Genomic DNA, 18,273 nt, shown 5'->3' with positions numbered 1-18,273 from the left:
ATTTATTGGTTGAAACTGAAAAAATCTCATTCATCGCACAAAGAACGAGGAAGAACTGTGATTATTTCAAGAACTCACAATACTGCAAGAGTTGTCTTACCTTACGTGGCGTGGGACACCGTTCCGCCTTTATCAATTCCTCCTCTAGGTAGGTTCTCACACCAATCTTGCAATCCATTACTGAGGGTGAGGTGAAACCATGCAGCAAGTTTTCCAATTCGACAAATTCTAAACACTCACGTCAAGGAAAGATAACTCAATTTGTCATTTGTAGCAACAAAAGATAACTCCCAAACAGCTGTGTCAGTCTTTGCTGCAACCTCTCAAGGTGCTTGTGGACCCAACACCTTGACTAGCTGCCATGTTCCTGCGCATGTGAACATCATATCATCATAACTTACTTATGTACAATTAAGCTTTCATTTTATTTCATTTAATCAATAAAGTAGCGATATTTATTTTTTGCTCAATGTTATATTTTTAATAATTGCTGAAATAAAACACACACAAACTGACGGTTTTTTTTCTTAATTTGAAGATAAACTTTCACAAAGTTATAGTAAATTTTATCAGAAAGTATCGGTGTTTTTCTATTATTTGTGATTGTTTTTGATGTTTGAGGTGATCTGATTGCCAGGATGTTTCAAGATTGAAATCGATAAAATTTGATTGGGAGTTAAAACGCTCAGACCAAACGAAAATGCGATTATTCATCTATAGCTGCAAAGAGACCGGCGGAATAGAGACGCGTAACGTAGCAACTTCCACTCGATAGCCGATATCAACTATAGCAGCGATAACGACTAGTGATGTCATTTCGTACGCATTTTTCTTCCTAGCATTTCAACCGCGATGAAGTTGAGTTGATTTTTGTCTTGATACATCCTAGCAGTCAAATTACCTCAAACATAAAAAACAATCGCAAATAATAAGAAAATACCCATGCTCTCTGATAAAATCTACTCAAGTTTTGTGTAGGTGCATCTGTTTCCCAGATGAAGAGATTTATCGAATTATGACAGGTGTTGTCAACCGCGCGTAAAGTGAACTTTTGGCACCAATAGAGATGACGTAGGAGTCAATGCATGAGTCGTGCTTCCTATTATAAAGAATAGTTACTAGTAACTATTAGTTGCTAGTAACTATTAGTTGCCAGTAACTATTGTCACACAAACAAATCTACTCCTGTTCTTACCAGCTAACGCAAAGAATAATCACACCAACACCTGCTAGCCGTTCACTGACACTGTGATGAGAGTACTTGCTGGTATGTATGAGAAATTAGGGAGGGTAATGCCCTTGCAGCGGTAGTAATGGCCATTTCAGTCTGACCAAATTGACTGGCGTTATCAGATCTCAGATGACTAACTGACAATGATTGTAAACTCTAACCAAAGGAAACCAAACCGAGTTGAAAAATATGTGATGATTAACAGGCATGACATAGACTATTTTTACAGAAGTGATTAAAATTTCCTTAAAGTTATATAAGATGTTGGTACATTTTTAAATTATACAATTTTCTCTTCCTTCAACTCAAAAATAAACATGATGTAGGATGATATTTTTACAAAAGCGATTAAACATCCTTTAAAATTATGTTGGTTGTTGGCAAATTTTCAAACACTTGAATTCTCTCTTCATCAAACTAAAATATACATATGATATAGGTTATTTTTACAGAAGTGATTAAACATTCTTCAAAATTATGTTGGTTGTTGGCAAATTTCAAAATAGTAGAATATCTCCCACTCTATACTCTGGCAACCTGCGAGATGTACATGTAACTTGTGTTTATATAAAGGAATAGTAACCATCAGATTATGAAGTGCCATAACTGTCAAACGAAACAGCATTTCTATATAAAAAATAATTCTTCCTCTATTTGAAGAGCTTACACTTTCCTCGGAATATTTGTTGTTTTCATGACGCGCAAGATCTGGATTTGGAGTTGTGTGCACGTCGCGTTACCAGGTAATAAGTGTTCCAATGGACATTCACATGATGCGGATCAATGCCGGCGCTTTGTTAAAAAAGGTAAGAAATTCTACGTCATAAGTTAATGATTAATGATGCAGTTTTGTCATGCTTGGCAGCATTCGGAACTGTTCAAATTGGAACAAAAATGATTAAAATGTGAAAATGTTTAAAATGGAATAGCTTGCTCGGCATTCTCTTGCACATCATCCGCAAATGCCATTTCCAACATTTGCAAGCATAAACCATTTGATATAGATTTGGGAATAGCAAAACTCACTTGACTTGGAATTTTTCACTGTTTCCCTTTTGCAGATTAGGACAATCTCGCAACATCATCGACATCGTGGAAACAGTGATTGTTGTTTTGATGACGAGCCTGTTATTAGTGAAAATGAAATCTGGTGATAAGACCATCAATCACGTACTTGATTGCATTACGTTGAAAAGGAAACTAGTACTAGTTTATTAATAGGCTACTTAGGAAAAGGCTTACCACATTTTTTCCAGTTCTATAAATACCAAACTGCTAAGTCATAGATTTCAACCTGCAAGATTAAAAGCTTTAACAAGTGAGTCGAGAATGCTATTAGCGACAAGGATGGTGTATAAACAAACGCATTAGTGGACAAGGATACTGCGGCTGTTTTTTGTCGTGATGTTGTAACGCTTTGGCACAAATCTGTTCAACGGGTCGTGTAGGATCTTATCAAATGCTGTATACTCCAATGGAGAGAACTTTTTGAGCACCAGAGAGTCTTCTGAGCTCTGCTCGAAGCTGTCTAAAACATAAAATTAAAGTATAAAAGTATTTTCATGGTAGCAGCCATGGTATAGAAGTTATATAGATATAACAATAGGTCAATATAACTACTACGCATACTACATATATATACATATATATATACATACTGTAATGTATATAACCACTATACATACTACATATATACATTATATATAACCAATTTACATACTAAATGTATACATATATACATTTATGTATATATGTATACATTATACGTATACATATATATATAATATACAGTATATATATACGGTATATACACGGTATATATACAGTATATACATACACACATATCATATGCCATAGTATTAGTTATTGCTGTATTGATTATAATCGATGAATTGTGCTATGAAATAAAAGGTCAGTAGTTCAACCCTCACTATGGAATGTCAGGAAGATAATAATGCCTGGTAAAATATTTATATATTAGTTTATTTTTTATTCGAGATTCTGTTAACCTGGAAGGCGAGGTAGTTCTTTATCAACAATCCAGTATGTACATCATTGCTTCGATCCTCACTATGGGATGCCATTAAGGGAATCCCATCTCAAATCGCCCCTGCGCCCCAGGATACACTGATAATGTTGCCAGCATGGTCGGGGGCCAACACCTCACCCCGAAAATTTTTTTTGTAAGTCAGGTTATTCAGGCCTTCAGATACAAAGAACCTCAGAGGCATGGGGTGTATAAACTTTGTGAAGAAAATAGAGTTTAAATAAAGATGTTTCAATAACTCTTTCATAGGCTGACTAAAGTTTTATAAGAAACTAGTAAACAGCAAACCAACAAGGTTAAACCAATGCAATCTAGTTTCAAGGACATATTCGCTATATATGTACTGCATAATGTATTTATATGTTTAATGATGTTGATGTAATATGGAAGGAACACATACATGTAGTGTACCAAATCTGGCAGCTCACAATAGATAAACACAAGTGATAACATTAGAAGACGCGTGTTGACTATGTAAAAAATGTGGAACTAAATTTAGTATAGACTGAGTCGCTACGCAGGTTCATGTGCTAAAGTATCAATGTTTAGAAAAATTATATCCTGTAAATGTATTGCAAAAACATGCACTTTTATGATTTCTTGACAATTCTTTCTCGTGAATACTTTAGACAAAATCACTGTTTCTCAGAAATAGCTGAGCTGTATAAGCCCCGATTAAGTTATGAAATTGAAGCTAAGTTTAAAGATCCATGTCAAAGTCAACGAGAAATATAAAAGAACTATGCGCTAACACCATCGCACAGGTCATAGGTTCATGTGCCACAACTTGTGTCAAATACATAGGCGTGAAGAGTGTGTATATATATAAGCAGTAAGCACGAGTTAAACCTGTACACTCGACTGTATACAATTTCAAATACAAGAAATCTACCTCATTGTTCAGACGCATGAACCTTGCCAACAACGACTCACGGTTGATTAATTTACAAAGAAGGTCCGGCAAATCCAGTGTAAATTTTGCAACAAACTGCTGGTGTGTCGGTACCGGGACAAAGGTGAGGAAAGTTGTGAAGAAGAACGTGCATCAATTGCATTGCATCAATATTTAAATAATAATGATGAAATTTATTTTTTACTAAAGATGCGAGTAAAGCTTTGAAAGCATTGAGCCAACCAGTTTGCCAAATATTGAGAAAAATCGTGGCGAAATTGGTAGCTGAGAAAGCTCTCTTAATAGTTTCAAAACAGTTTAACAGACTAAATTGACTAGCATATAGAACGAGTCATTCATTAGGATCTTGCCAATTATCTTTTTTACTTAGTTAATGTTGTACCTCAGTGTTTTTTTAATTTATTAATACATTATGAAATTTACAAAAAAATGCATTTCAAAAGTCTTCTCAAACTTTAAAAAAAACAGTTAATGGTAATTTTATTTCTTTACAATTCATAACAATCAGTATTATTGTTCCTCCTAGTGCACATTTAAATAGAGAATATTATTTTATCATCGTTAAACCAAAACGCTGACCTAGATACCTCAGCTGCCTAATAATAATAATGTGTACAGTGATACGGGAGATTTATCAAGTACTACAGGCACCGTTATAGCTCTGCTTTTTACCTTTATCACTCATATGTGAATTTCACAATACTTACTATAATGAGAGCCGTATATGCCGGTTTGTGCCATGCTTAAAGCGTCAGAAAAAAATGCATCACGCAAAAATTGAACTTGGGTATCTGAGTTTTGCAGCCAAGCGCATTACTGACTGCATCACTATACCACCATTGCCGTATCATGGAACACTTGTACACATAATGATTACACATGATGATCTCTCACAGTGCGCGGGACTGACAGCATACTAGCAGGAGACATAAAAAAAATTGTACTGAAACAAGAGAAGACAACTGTTCATGATCGATAAGTTTGTAGGTGTTTCAATGTACTTCCCTACATGGGCACGCTGACACACCAGTTATGTAATTTGTACTTTTGTGATATTTTCCTAAGTATACAACTAGCAGAATTGGCATACATATGTAAAACATATTTCTGCATCATTGTGACTATCTACATTATGTTTCAATATTTTAAGAAAACGTTATAGCCAAAAATGCAGTTTTTGTTGCAATAAGCCCCCACCCTCTCCTAAATGAAAACTTCCTTTTACTGACGACTGCAGGAAGTTCTTGTATAAGATCGTTTCAGGCCGATGCATGATGGTAGATCACGTGTTACGCGCATCTACTAGTCTACCACTAAACAATCATGAATATGCAAGCCTGTGTCACTCTTGTATAATTAATTACCCTCTAGACCTGGAGCTGGTATTTTACAATTTGGCCATGTTTAAAATCGACTCCGGCCTAACAAAACGTACTATTAACATGGCTCCTGCGAAATTGCAAGCTAAAGCAGGCATCTATCGGTCCGTCAAGGAGTTCTCTCGTCATTTCTGCGATAATCTTTCGGCGAATACGGCGTAAGCATCAAAAACTTAACACTTTCGCTGCCGTGAGCCGATGTATTGACAAGCGCGTAATAGAAGTACAGATCGCAAGCCAATGAATCGGCTAATCAATACAGTTTCACTTTCCTTTTCATTACGAAGCCTACACATTAGCTCAAACAATTTTCATTACGAAGGCTACACATTAGCTAGACCAATCAAATTTTGTCTCCAACAAAACAACCTTGTTGCCAATCATGTGCAACCAATCAGAAATCTTTTTCGTAGGCAATTCCATTTCTACTTATTTTTCAAAACGGGAAATCCAGATCGCTATCGTCATGGCAATAAGAAATTCACTGCATTCGTTCAATGCAAAGGAAGCGTCAGAGATTTTGCGAGAATGGGATTCAATAAAGACTTAGTACTTATCTTGTAGAGATTTTTGTTCTAAATAAAATGAAATTTACAGTAAAACAATATCTGCATTGATTCTTGAGATATTGCATAAATACTAGCGGTATATCGAATTTCCGAAAATCCGTGTGAATTAATTTTGTCAGAATAGCGATTATAGTGCAGTAGCAAAAAAGTTGAAGGGATAAAAAAGTTGCGATTGACTTCGAGACAAAATCGAAAATATCCCCAGACACTATGTGAATCAATAGAGTGATGTATGACCACTGCTTTCTGTTTTCCGAATGTTTTGTGGATGTATTTAAAAAAGTCATTTCAAATGGTAAAAATGCTCAACTACATGTAGTTACTTGTCCATTATTATTATCGTTATTATTATTTATACAATTTATTTTAAGTTTCACACAATAATTCAATGAATGAACTGTGCGATAGATGGGATGTGAAGAGATAGTTGGGGTGCAACCAATGAGGACCAACCATACATACCAACTCATTCTACTGACTAGGCAAAATCAGTGAGTAACAGAGAATCAGATATGATACTAGACATGTGTAATAGCTAATCAACTGATGGAGTACTCATCTCACGGGTATTAGCCTGCTTTAGCCACCTTCTCTCATATCCTAGCCTCAGCACCAACCATATTTGACTTAGATATGAGTTTTATTGATCATATGCCTCAGCTTTTTCAAGAGGCAACAAAAGTGACTATTTCGTCGATTAAATTTTTACTACTCCAAAATCATACCGTTGTCATAGTAATCACTGACATACATAGAAAACCTTTATCCAATGTGTAACCTTAACTGAAAACGCTTCCCCTAACATCGTTTCACATAACAGAGGAAGAAATTTTAGACGCTATATGTGTTGTCAATTATTTTTCTTTGACTAACTGTTGCCCTTTTTTATGATATATTTTGGAAAACATTTCTGCTTAAAATGAATTTATTGCCGACATAGTATTCAAGAAATACCTGAGTGGGGGCTAGTAGGAAGTAACTAGATTGAGGGTGAGTACACACAGCTACCAAAGTACCATACGATTTATTTTCTTGTAGTGTTGTAGACTGGGTGAGAATGCCACCAGAATGCGTTGCAGATTTTACACCATGAATTTGATTCATTTTCAGATACAATTTTGTATAAGAAAGTATTGCATTTGGGACAATGCCTGAGTGCTTTAGCATGTGACAAAAATATAAGGAGATATTTTGTACATAACTAAGTGATGAGTGATGAATTATAACAGGTGATGAGCAAAACTCTAACATATTCATAACCTGAAAACTACCGAAAAGTTACCTAAAGCTGTTTTCAAGCTACCTACAAGGTACCTACAAGCTATCTACTGTTTACTGACAAGGTACCTACATTTTATCTATCAATTACCCACGCTGTACTTACAAACTCCCCACAAACTACATACACACTGTGACAGTACAGACTATAATGATACGGTACGCTTGCTAATGTACGACATTCCCAAGTTTTCAAGCTATTTGCCGGTTCTATAAAGTTATTGTTTTCATCAAGGGTAGTTGGGATTTATGCTTGAAGGTTCAAGAATGAAAACGTCTGGCAAGATATTTAATGATGAAAAACAGATTAACGCCATCAACGGCAATGGAAATCTTGGAATAAATAGGATATGCATACCTTGATGACCTGCCAATTGCACCCATTTTTTCTTTCTGTAGCTTTCCATGAACGGCATAATTCCCTTGAGCGCCTGCCATCTTTTCTAAAACAGCAAAAACTACAGCGTGAAAGCTGTATCGGCGTCTCACAAGCAGTGAGAACAGAGGCAGAGTCAGGGTAGATGGGACTATCACACTAGTATGCAAATGAGATGAAAAAAGCCAAAATCAGGAATCACAGCATCTCAGCCTTTTAATGATGAACTTAAAAAAATTTTAGTAGATTTTATCTGAAAGTATCGGTAGTCTTCTATCGTTTGCGTTTGTTTTTGATGTTTGAAGTGATCTGACTACCAAAATGCTTCAAGATTAAAATAAAGAAACTTGACGCTAAAATCAAGTGAAAGTGCGATTATGGCGTCTATAGCCGCAAAGAGACAGACAAAATGGAGACGCTCGACAACGCAATGCTATAGATATTTACTATAGCAACTAGTAATAAGTAGTCGCTGTGCTAAGAAATATGTCCTTCCTCATGTATTTGTGTTCTGAGCATTTTAACTGCAATCAAGTTTTGATGATTTTAATCTTGAAAAAGCCTGGTAATTATATTACCTCAAACAAAAAAACAATCGCAAGTACCGATACTTTTTGATAAAATCTACTAAAACTTTGTTCCAGTTCATCTTTAAAGCTATTCTCATAGAAGTCATTATCCCTCTGAAGATGTAGATGTAGTCCCTGGCCTGCTTTGTATAAACATTAATTTATTGCGCTAAAACTGAAGTTAGTTACAAGTAATCTGCCATAGGCAAGTCTCTCCTGTCAAGGACCTTCATCAAATTGCTAGGATTAGACAATTCATGAATTTTCTTGGTAGTGTTCTGATGTTTATCTGTCATGGCTGCCTGTTGAAAACCGGATGTCGGTTCTGACAATCTGTGGTGAGCTAGCTCCACAGATCAGCCACTAGGAGGTCTTGAGTGTAAACTACCTGCTTCGATGGCTTCTTGAGCCTGCTTTTATGAAACTGACGTACTCTCAAAAATAACTAAAGTGTGGAACACAATTTTACCTAATTGTTAGTCTACATGTATTCTTGTTGTTTCCAGATATCGATTTACAATTTCATCAACTCTTCACCATTACCATTTATATTTTTAAAGTTTGAGCAGTAATTATTCATCTGAGTGTTTTTATTACTAAATTAAATATTTAATGTAGAAACCTAATATGCATGGCCGAGCGAGCAATAAAGCCTGGTTCCCATATCGATTGCGATACTCCGGCGGTACCTTGCGCAGCAAAACGCTTGCGATGCTAGGCTCGGCGGCATCTGTTCACATAAAAGCTGCATCATTAAACTTAATTGCGTAATCAAATAAAATGTTCGCTGGCCATGCCGTTTCCATAATGGTGACCTCCACATGTACAGTGCATTTCGGGAAGGTTTTGCCTGCGACCTTTGCGAAATTTGAACAGCGCTAAACTATTGTGTTGCCGTCGGTGACTACCGGCGGTTCTCGACGTGTAGGTTCCCATTTCACCGCTAATAGCTTGCGGTGCTGTCGCCGGTGCTTTGCGACATATTTGGGAACCAGGCTTAAGTACATATGTTATGATAACAATAAAGCGAATAGCTGGCTAACTGCATCTGCAAGTTATATATAATCATAAAGGTATCCATAAAGGTATCCATGAAGGTATGGCACCCTTCCAAGTGTGTCGATTAATGGATCTGTTTTTTAAGCTCACTACTGCAACTAAAGGCTGCGCATATTTGTTGATCAAAGTTTCAAGGATGGTTGACAAGCTTGGCTGATCAGTGAAAGAACGGTAGAGTCTCTTTCTTTGCCATAACAATGCACTTTTAATGCTAGCCTGTTGCAAATCTTTTTGACCCTTAAGGTTAATCAGCAAGACCCCCATCCTAGCAGAGATTAAAGTTAAACAAATATTAATTGGAACCTAAAGCTAAAAGTAGTGACAACTCAAAATGTGATTCTTTTAAGCGAGCAGGTGATGTACTTGATTTACTGTCCTAGATTAACATAGATGTGGTCTCGTCTGCGAGTGGCCAATAGGAACACTCGATATTCATTTAGCTCGCTGATAGAAATATGTCCCTGAAAACAAACACTAGTAGGGATAATCTAAGAAGTCAACATAACATGTCACTGATAAGTTAGGTAAATCTATATGCATCACAAAGCTGTTTGGTAGAAGAAAATGTTTAAATGACAAAACAACTTGATAGTGAGTGCTTGCTCTTGACTTGACCTCGACTGATATAACATATTTTTAGTTGTTCAGCAGCTTGTGTGATGTGGGGAAGCAACCAATTTCCAAGAAACTACAGAACCCCTCATGTGCCAGTTATATGTAGATTGTAACAGCAACAATGCTGCAGGCCAGAAAATGTACTGTTTGAGTATACAAACTACTGAGATGAGTAGAGATACAAATAGTTATTGGTCGGAGAAAGGGTTGCAATTGGGGCTGCTACAAGCGTTGCAATTGGATATGTTACAAGCGTTGCAGTTGGAGCTATTACAAGCGTTGCAATTGGAGATGTTACAAGCGTTGCAATCGGGGCTGCTACGAGCGTTGCGATTGGAGCTGTTACAAGCGTTGCAACTGGAGATGTTATAAGCGTTACAAGATTGTATACAGTCGAGTGTGTAGGTTCAACTCGTGCTCACTGCTTATACATGCGCACGATTCACGCCTATGTATTTGACACAAGTTGTGGCACATTTACCTATGACCTGTGCGATAGTGTTAACGCAAAGTTCTTTTATATTTCTCATTGACTTAAACGTGGATATTTAAACTTAGCTTAAATTTCATAACTTAATCGGGGCTTATACAGCTCAGCTATTTCTGAGAAACAGTGATTTTGTCTAAAGTATTTAAGAGAAATAATTTTCAAGAAATCATAAAAGTGCATGTTTTTGCAATACATTTATGTGATATAATTTTTCTAAACATTGATACTTTAGTACATGAACCTGCGTAGCGACTCACTCAGTCTATACTAAATTTAGTTCCACATTTTTTACATAGTCAACACGTGTCTTCTAATGTTATCACTTGTGTTTATCTATTGTGAACTGCCAGATTTGGTACACTATGTGTTCCTTCCATATTACATCAACATCATTAAACATATAAATACATTATGAAGTACATATATAGCGAATATGTCCTTGAAACTCGATTGCATTGGTTTAACTTCGTTGGTTGGCTGTTTACTAGTCTCTTATAAAGTTTTATTCAGCTTATGAAAGAGTTATTGAAACATTGTTATTAAATTTCTATTTTTTCACTAAGTTTATACACCCCACGCCTCTGAGTTTTTTTGTATTTGTATATTGTGGCTGCTACAAGCGTTGCAATTGGAGCTGCTACAAGTGTTGCAATTGGGGCTGCTACAAGTGTTGCAATTGGGGCTGCTACAAGTGTTGCAATTGGGGCTGCTACAAGCGTTGCAATTGGGCTGCTACAAGCATTGCAATTGGGGATGCTACATGCATTCCAAAGACTGTAAATCTATATTGAAGATGAGAAATGGAATAAGTGTGGAGGTTAGAAATAGGTAACAATTCCCATTGACCATGTTTTCATGACGCGGTTACTCCACAAGTCTGAGCCATTCAAGAGATGGAAACGCCACAAATCTTTAAGTCAAGTGAGTTTTATTAGGCCTACTCACAAATGTTTCATGCTTGCGAAAGATGGAAGGGCACTTGCGAATGATGCGCAAGAGAATAGCGTTCAAGCTAGTCCATTTGAAACACTTTACACACTTCAGGCATTCTTATTTCCATGTGTGAAGTTGATCCTTGAATTGTAATAAAATTGATCCTTATCTATTGTAACAAAGCGTCCAGACTGATCCGCAATATGCGAATGTCTCTTGAATTGCTTATCGCGGCGGCCACAAACGAGCCGACAACTCCAAATCCGCATCAGCAGAATGGAAATGTAGTGATCGAGTCTACATACGACTATCTCATGCTCCATAGCTCAGTGTATGTTTAAGAACAGAAAAACTACCTTTTCTGCATATAATTATTTTTAAGGCGTAAGCTAAATTCTATGATACACGAATAAACAATTAAAGCTAGCATTTTAATGAGATCACATGACCAATAAAAAGTCATCATTCATTTCTAGTCATAAAATAAAAATAAGAATAATTTTACATAATATTAGTTTGCGGAGGCTTTGGAGAGGAGGTAGGATGGGACATGACTTGCATGATCAGATAATTCAACCCTGCGTTAGCTTACACCCACCATATTTCCAATTGAACTATCAGTCAAGTAGGCACTTTGCAAGCTGTTTATGCCAGCACCTGTCAGTGCATGTCAGTACATGTCAGCGTACCAATTAGATAAATGAGCAATTGTCTTTTAAATCTATATGTTTCAGTGTTATTTGCTGATTTGGGATCAGGGTATTTGAACAAAAAAGTCCGGTGAGAATCAGATAATAGTCATATGTATTCAACCGTTGACCTTAACTACCTGTTCTAGCGAGTATGGTAACCACAATGTCCAAATGATTGTTACGTTCAAAATCTAAAGATCGATATTTTAAATAATTTTGTTTCGAAGAGTAGGAAGTAAAAATTAGGGCTTCACACCTCACCGCAATTGATTAGCGGTAATCTAGCTTGGCATCGATGCCTATTACCTGGCCCTAAGGCTACTCAGAAGCTACTCAAGCTATGAAACTAGAAGCTAATCGTTCTGTGATTGAGTTTTAATGGTGATGGGAAATCGATGAAGATATTGGCCCCAGAGCCGTAACCAAACAAGTACGCTATCAGCTTTTGAATAGCACATGCTATGCATGTTCGTATCTTTGTATAACAGATACTATGGTATAACTTATGCCAAAGAACTGCTCACCAACAATGACCACATCAATCAGAACGACTATGGAATTAGGCAAAGCTCAGATGGTCACCGAGACTAGTTGCTACCAACTGAACGATGTGTCAAGCATGAAGAACTATGTATGGTGCAATTTGGACAATGTTTATGAGGCTTTTATGATACGATTTGGCTAATAACCCAGCAAGAGATAAGGTCACTCAGAATTATCCAAAACCTTTGCTATAGTAATGGTCTTGGACCGTTTACCAAACAAACTAATACTTTTACATGAAATAAAATTTAATTTTCTAAAAGATACTCGGTTATGCAACTTCTCTGATGGTACTATCCTTCCCATGAGATTTATCTTGGTGGCGAAAAACAGCGGCGACCAAGTGATCTAGCACACCTTAACTGGAAACAACAGGATGGGGTTCAATTCTTAAAAAAACCCAAAGGTGGTGACAGGAACGACATCCAACCTTAAATCGCACTCTACAACTGGGCATGTCTCCAGCTCCAGTCACGGAGGTTCCCTCGCCACTGGACTCAGACATGTCCAGCCAAGATCACAGAACTATCGTTTGTTCAACAATGCTCTAAAAAGTCCACACAACGTCTGCTTGCAGCAAGATAAGCAGACATCGTAGTCGATATTCGAGGGATTGCTTATACCCAGTAGCACCTCACTAGCTGAACGTAGTCAGTCGACCCCTTCAATTTTTGAACACTCGAGCGTGTTTCTCCTCCATTGCAGACTTCTAATTTACAGAATCCTGTACCACCCTATAACTCTATTATAAAGAGTTGTGTGCACCTGAAATTCTTTGCACGACACGACGTACATTTTTCCTATAAAAAACATAAATTACAAAAAAATTACGCCAAGAAAGACGGTTTAGCCGTAATACGAAGCTAATCAGTTTTACTCAGAGTGATATCGTAATCAGACTTTTTGTTGGCAACCTATTCCAAGAGCCAGGCAGTATGCGTGTCATAGTTAGAGTGGGAGAAAATGGTGTTAAAGTGGAACAAAAAGCTGGTCTTTAGACTTACATGTACTATCTAGTTCCTTGCGTTATGTTATTTGTAAAAAGGTTGCATGAAAACTATTTTAATTGTCTCAGTGCTTCAACGCCAATAGCTGAACCAACCAGATACTGCTGACAGCTTCGATATGGCAAGCGCTAGTCTTGATGAATGACGGTTGTTACCAATCATGATTTTTGCAACATTCTTCTCAAGCAATGACGGGTGTGTGCCAATTTTCCTCACAAACGTATTAAACACGATATTTTGCAATAGAACTGTTTTCATCGCCTAACGCAAAGGTAGACAATGAAAATTTCAACAATTCTTAGAGTTTTATGATGTTCGTGTTTTATCAAATTTAAAATAAATTTAAAAAACAGTTACCTTGTGTTGTTTTACAAGCAAAATATTTAAATAACAGAGTAATTGTACTAAAAAACCCAGTTGAAATTCGGAAAATTATGACAGATGTAACAAAAACTTGGAACTGTTTTTAAAGAAGCTTAATAGTGTTACATTAATTGCGATCGATAACAAATATGGGTCAAATAGGCTTGACTTTTGGCTTACGGATAGAAAACTAGAACAAGCCTTGTCCACGTGATGACTTGAAGGACACCATCAATGAGTCATCAAATGATGGCAGTGTGAATAAATAGCTGCCATAATCTAGCCTTATCAGACACCTTGATAACATACGTGTCGACTCTACCAGAATCACTCACCTTGCCACGAGCACATGATTTGTGTTCGCTCTCGTAGTTGTTGTTATTGCACTGCTCATCAACGTGTACAGTTCCATCCATTCGGAGAAGTTTCTTAAAATAGTCACTCTCAGAAGACAATCCATCGATTATGAGTCCGGGATGACTCAGTTGCTGGCTCAACTGTCGGTTTGATGAAACCTTCCGCTTTTTGCTGGATGTACAGTCCACCGTAGGCGACATCGGATTCAAAGCCGAACTGAGCATGTTCAATCGGATTCGTTAAAGTTGCTGTCGACGGTGACAAAAACGCTAGTTTGGTCAGTAGTAAAACACGATGATAGATCAGTCCAGTCACTCGCTAGTTGCATAACTTTAGACCCTTCCCTCTACTTGGGTGATTCGCAATGCAATGTGAAACTACTTGTGGCCACTAAATATATGAGTATCGGTATGTTGCGCAATAGGGATGACAACTATACGCATTGGTTGCCTTCTAAGCTGAAGCGTCGTGATTGGTTGGTCACGGCCAAGCGCTCAGGAACGAAAGCCTTTGCCATCTTCCACATATTCCACCTCGGCTCGCGTATAACCACCAACTTAATGGATGTTTACTGCAAGTTTAAATGGCTTTTTGTAACGAGAAATTTTCCGTCTGACATCATTGCATATTTCTTTATTTACATATGAACTTTTAAGATGACCAACATCATAACTTGCGTGAATTAAACCACTTGGCTGCGATAAACACATTCTCTTCACCCTACTTTTGCACGCAGCCACTGATAGCTCTTTATTCCCGATAATGGTTAAAAAATAAATATGAATCAGTGTACACATTTCGCGATAAATTCCACAGCTGAATCCTTTTAACGTTGAGGCTAATCTCTCAAGACGGCTTTGCAATATTATTCTAAGAGCATTACAATGACAGAATGCAACCAGAACATAGTTTTTCGTAGCGGCCCAAAAATAGTCAAGAAAGTGCACTTTCGCTGATGAACGTTCTTTTTGTTGGATGTTCAAACAATAGTAGTACTAAATGTAGTTGTAAATACAAAACATTATTGTTTCTTATAAACAAATAGGTACCTAAATGTAAAATACATTCTTTAAAAAATCAGTTTTATGAAAATATTAAGTGCTGGTAAAAAGAAATTTAATGCTTTGGGTCATCATCACTGTTTGACCTTGAGTCAACCTTGATGCCCCTAAACAAATGTTAACATTTCTCCTGACTCCATAATGTTCATGCAGCAAAATGAGTAAAGAGAAAGAGGAATAAAGCTCTGAATGTATGTAACTGTTTTTAAATTAAAGTTAGTCTTTGCATTACCAGCAAGTCATCACCAATGTAAATGTTATGCTGATGGCTTCATTTTAGTTTTCGTTAAGTAACTTTTTTACTATGAATTTTTTTAATAAAGTAAAGATAACCTACATATGTGGAAATATGCAAGGCCTTACATAACACATGTAATTTAAATTACACAGCTGTTCTGATGAATGCAAGCGAAGGTGAAACAACTCCAGAATACACTACCAAAGCAACGCGCTATAATAAGCTATTAAAAGTCAGGTTTTGCTAGTTAGGATAATCTTTTTAGTTTTAATGATCAGACACGATGGTGTACTCCCCTGAATGCAGTAGAATATTTACTAAATTCTCATTTGCGAAAAAAACTTTTCATAGAAATATTGCTCCACATAACTAAAGACGCTTCTGGAAACCGTTGAGATCCGAAACATTTAAAAACACGCTGCTGGTCGTCAAATCTGATGGGCAGCTTGGTTTGAAAATGGGCCATTGGCTGACAACCAGCAACTTCCTTCTTCCTTAGTCAGTCAATACCAAGGGTCAACAAACATAACATTAATAGTTTTTACCATACTTTTCAGACTATAAACTGCACCCCTATATAAGCCGCATCTGCTTTATTTAAAAAAAAAGATAATAAAACAATACATAGGCTGCAGAACTCAGGACGGTGCTTTTTAACACGGCAGCAACTTTGCTGTTTAAAACGGAACAGTGCCTAACAGCACTGTTTTGTATTAACCGATGCTTTTTAACCTAGTGTCTAACGAAACAGTACCGTTAGGCATTGTTTCGTATTTTCTTTCACCGCTAGAGGCGCACTAACCGGAGATTCTGGTTAATGCGCCCTAGCGGTGAAAGAAAAAGCCACAGAATAGCCGCACCCTTATATAAGCCGCATGGCGCAAACCATCAGAAAAAAGTAGTGGCTAATAGTCCGAAAAGTACGGTATTCATTATTTCACTGTCATTTCTATTTATTAGGCAGCAATGTAATTCTAACATGTATCTTTTACAGGTTCAACCGTTATAATTTACAATTTATATAAATATTTTGACCGTGTTATGCAGGAGCTTGGAACGAATTACGGCTGTTAAGGATAGAATATGTTCCTACTTACCAAATTTTCTGCATACGAAACGGCATATAAACAAATTAATTTCATGAATAATATGTAAGTTTTTTGAATGGTAAAAAGAAATATAATATAGACCAGACTGGAACAGCAGAAAGGGATGTATACACAAACATCGAGTAAGTGTTTCCTCAGAATTATTTTACATATCTGTTTGAGTAGGCAGAGCGATATGAAAAAACTAAGTTCTATTTTCGATGATTTTTCAGCAAAATTTTTGCCAAACCGAAGAAACCAAGCTGTTTTTTTGGAGAATCTATAAATCAGATGTGATACTAATTCATACGCTCTACACGAAGTCACCAAGTTGCTGATTCTTAACTATGAATAGGACTATATTACCAGGACCAAAACTACTGCATTTCTGTTAAAATTGTGTTGCGTTTTGGAATTCACTCGCCTCACTTCTACCCTAATGAACACCTCAATAGGAATTCGAAACCACCCTTAGCTTATTAGATGCCCAGGATACCCAGGAGATCTCGGAGAACCCCTCGACATGTAAGATAACTTAGCCTGTCAACCACTTAAATAGGCTGCCATAAGAGCTAGCAATATCTTAGCCAATGAAACCCTCAGGTAGCGCCCCATAGACTTGTAGAATACCTTAGTCTATGAACCTCCTACATAAGTTACTCCCTAGACTGAGTTATCTCAGTCTTAGACTTCAAATCATTTATATAGTCTGCCTGTGTACTTGTGCCATACCTTAGCTTAGGAATGTCAATGCCTTTAAACCACTGGTGATTTAACTTTCGTGAATGTACTGAACATGACCAGTTTCAGACGGCGCTTTCGCTGAACCTGTTTTTATTGAAAACGGGTTCCGTTTTCAATATGTGAAAATATTTTTTGTCACATAGGTATATGTTATACTGGTACACAAAATGGACTGTCTATTAACATTACTGTGTTCAAAAAGAAAGCCAACACAATACATGAACTCACAACAAATTATATATCTTTTCATAAAGACATGACCTTAAAAATCCTTTGCAAGCCTTTGAGGGACCTCTACCACACCTATGAGACTGTCTCACCGTACCCCAGGGTTCGACCAAACTCAGGTTAATAACCTCTACTCTAAAACAAGTTAACCTTGGCTTGTTTTAGACATTCCCCCTTGGATATCTCACAAAGTGTACACTCATCAAGTGTACACTCACAAAGTCTACACTCACAAAGTCTACACTCACAAAGTCTACACTCACAAAGTGTACTCTCACAAAGTGCGATCTCATTGAGTATACTCTCACAAAGTGTACTTTTACAAAATGAACTTTCACAATGTGTACTTTCACAAAGTGTACTCTCACGAAAATCTACCATGAGTTGTTGTCACTCAAGACAAGGAAAATGTTTTTACCACAAATGTTACACAACCTGTGCCTATATTTTCACTTTTCCCCATTTTTTCACTAAGTAATCTCAAGAACTTAAA

The 18,273-nt window shown here is 36.8% G+C and overlaps 1 protein-coding gene across 5 annotated transcripts in view; it reads right to left on the bottom strand.

Annotated features, from left to right (window-relative positions):
* LOC137396175 (uncharacterized) overlaps positions 1-18,273 on the bottom strand; it is a 114,265-nt gene that overhangs the window by 13,645 nt on the left and 82,347 nt on the right. For all 5 annotated transcript variants that reach the window (XM_068082324.1, XM_068082323.1, XM_068082325.1 and 2 more), the window contains 3 exons: positions 7,776-7,860; positions 2,616-2,759; positions 101-228 (listed from right to left, as the gene is read on the bottom strand). In XM_068082324.1, the coding sequence (XP_067938425.1) occupies positions 101-228; positions 2,616-2,759; positions 7,776-7,860 (357 nt within the window). The remainder of the gene's footprint in view (positions 1-100; positions 229-2,615; positions 2,760-7,775; positions 7,861-18,273) is intronic.

The sequence above is a fragment of the Watersipora subatra genome, chromosome 5 (assembly GCF_963576615.1).
Source record: "Watersipora subatra chromosome 5, tzWatSuba1.1, whole genome shotgun sequence".
Lineage (NCBI taxonomy): Eukaryota > Metazoa > Bryozoa > Gymnolaemata > Cheilostomatida > Watersiporidae > Watersipora > Watersipora subatra.
This window is presented reverse-complemented; position numbering and strand designations above follow the sequence as displayed.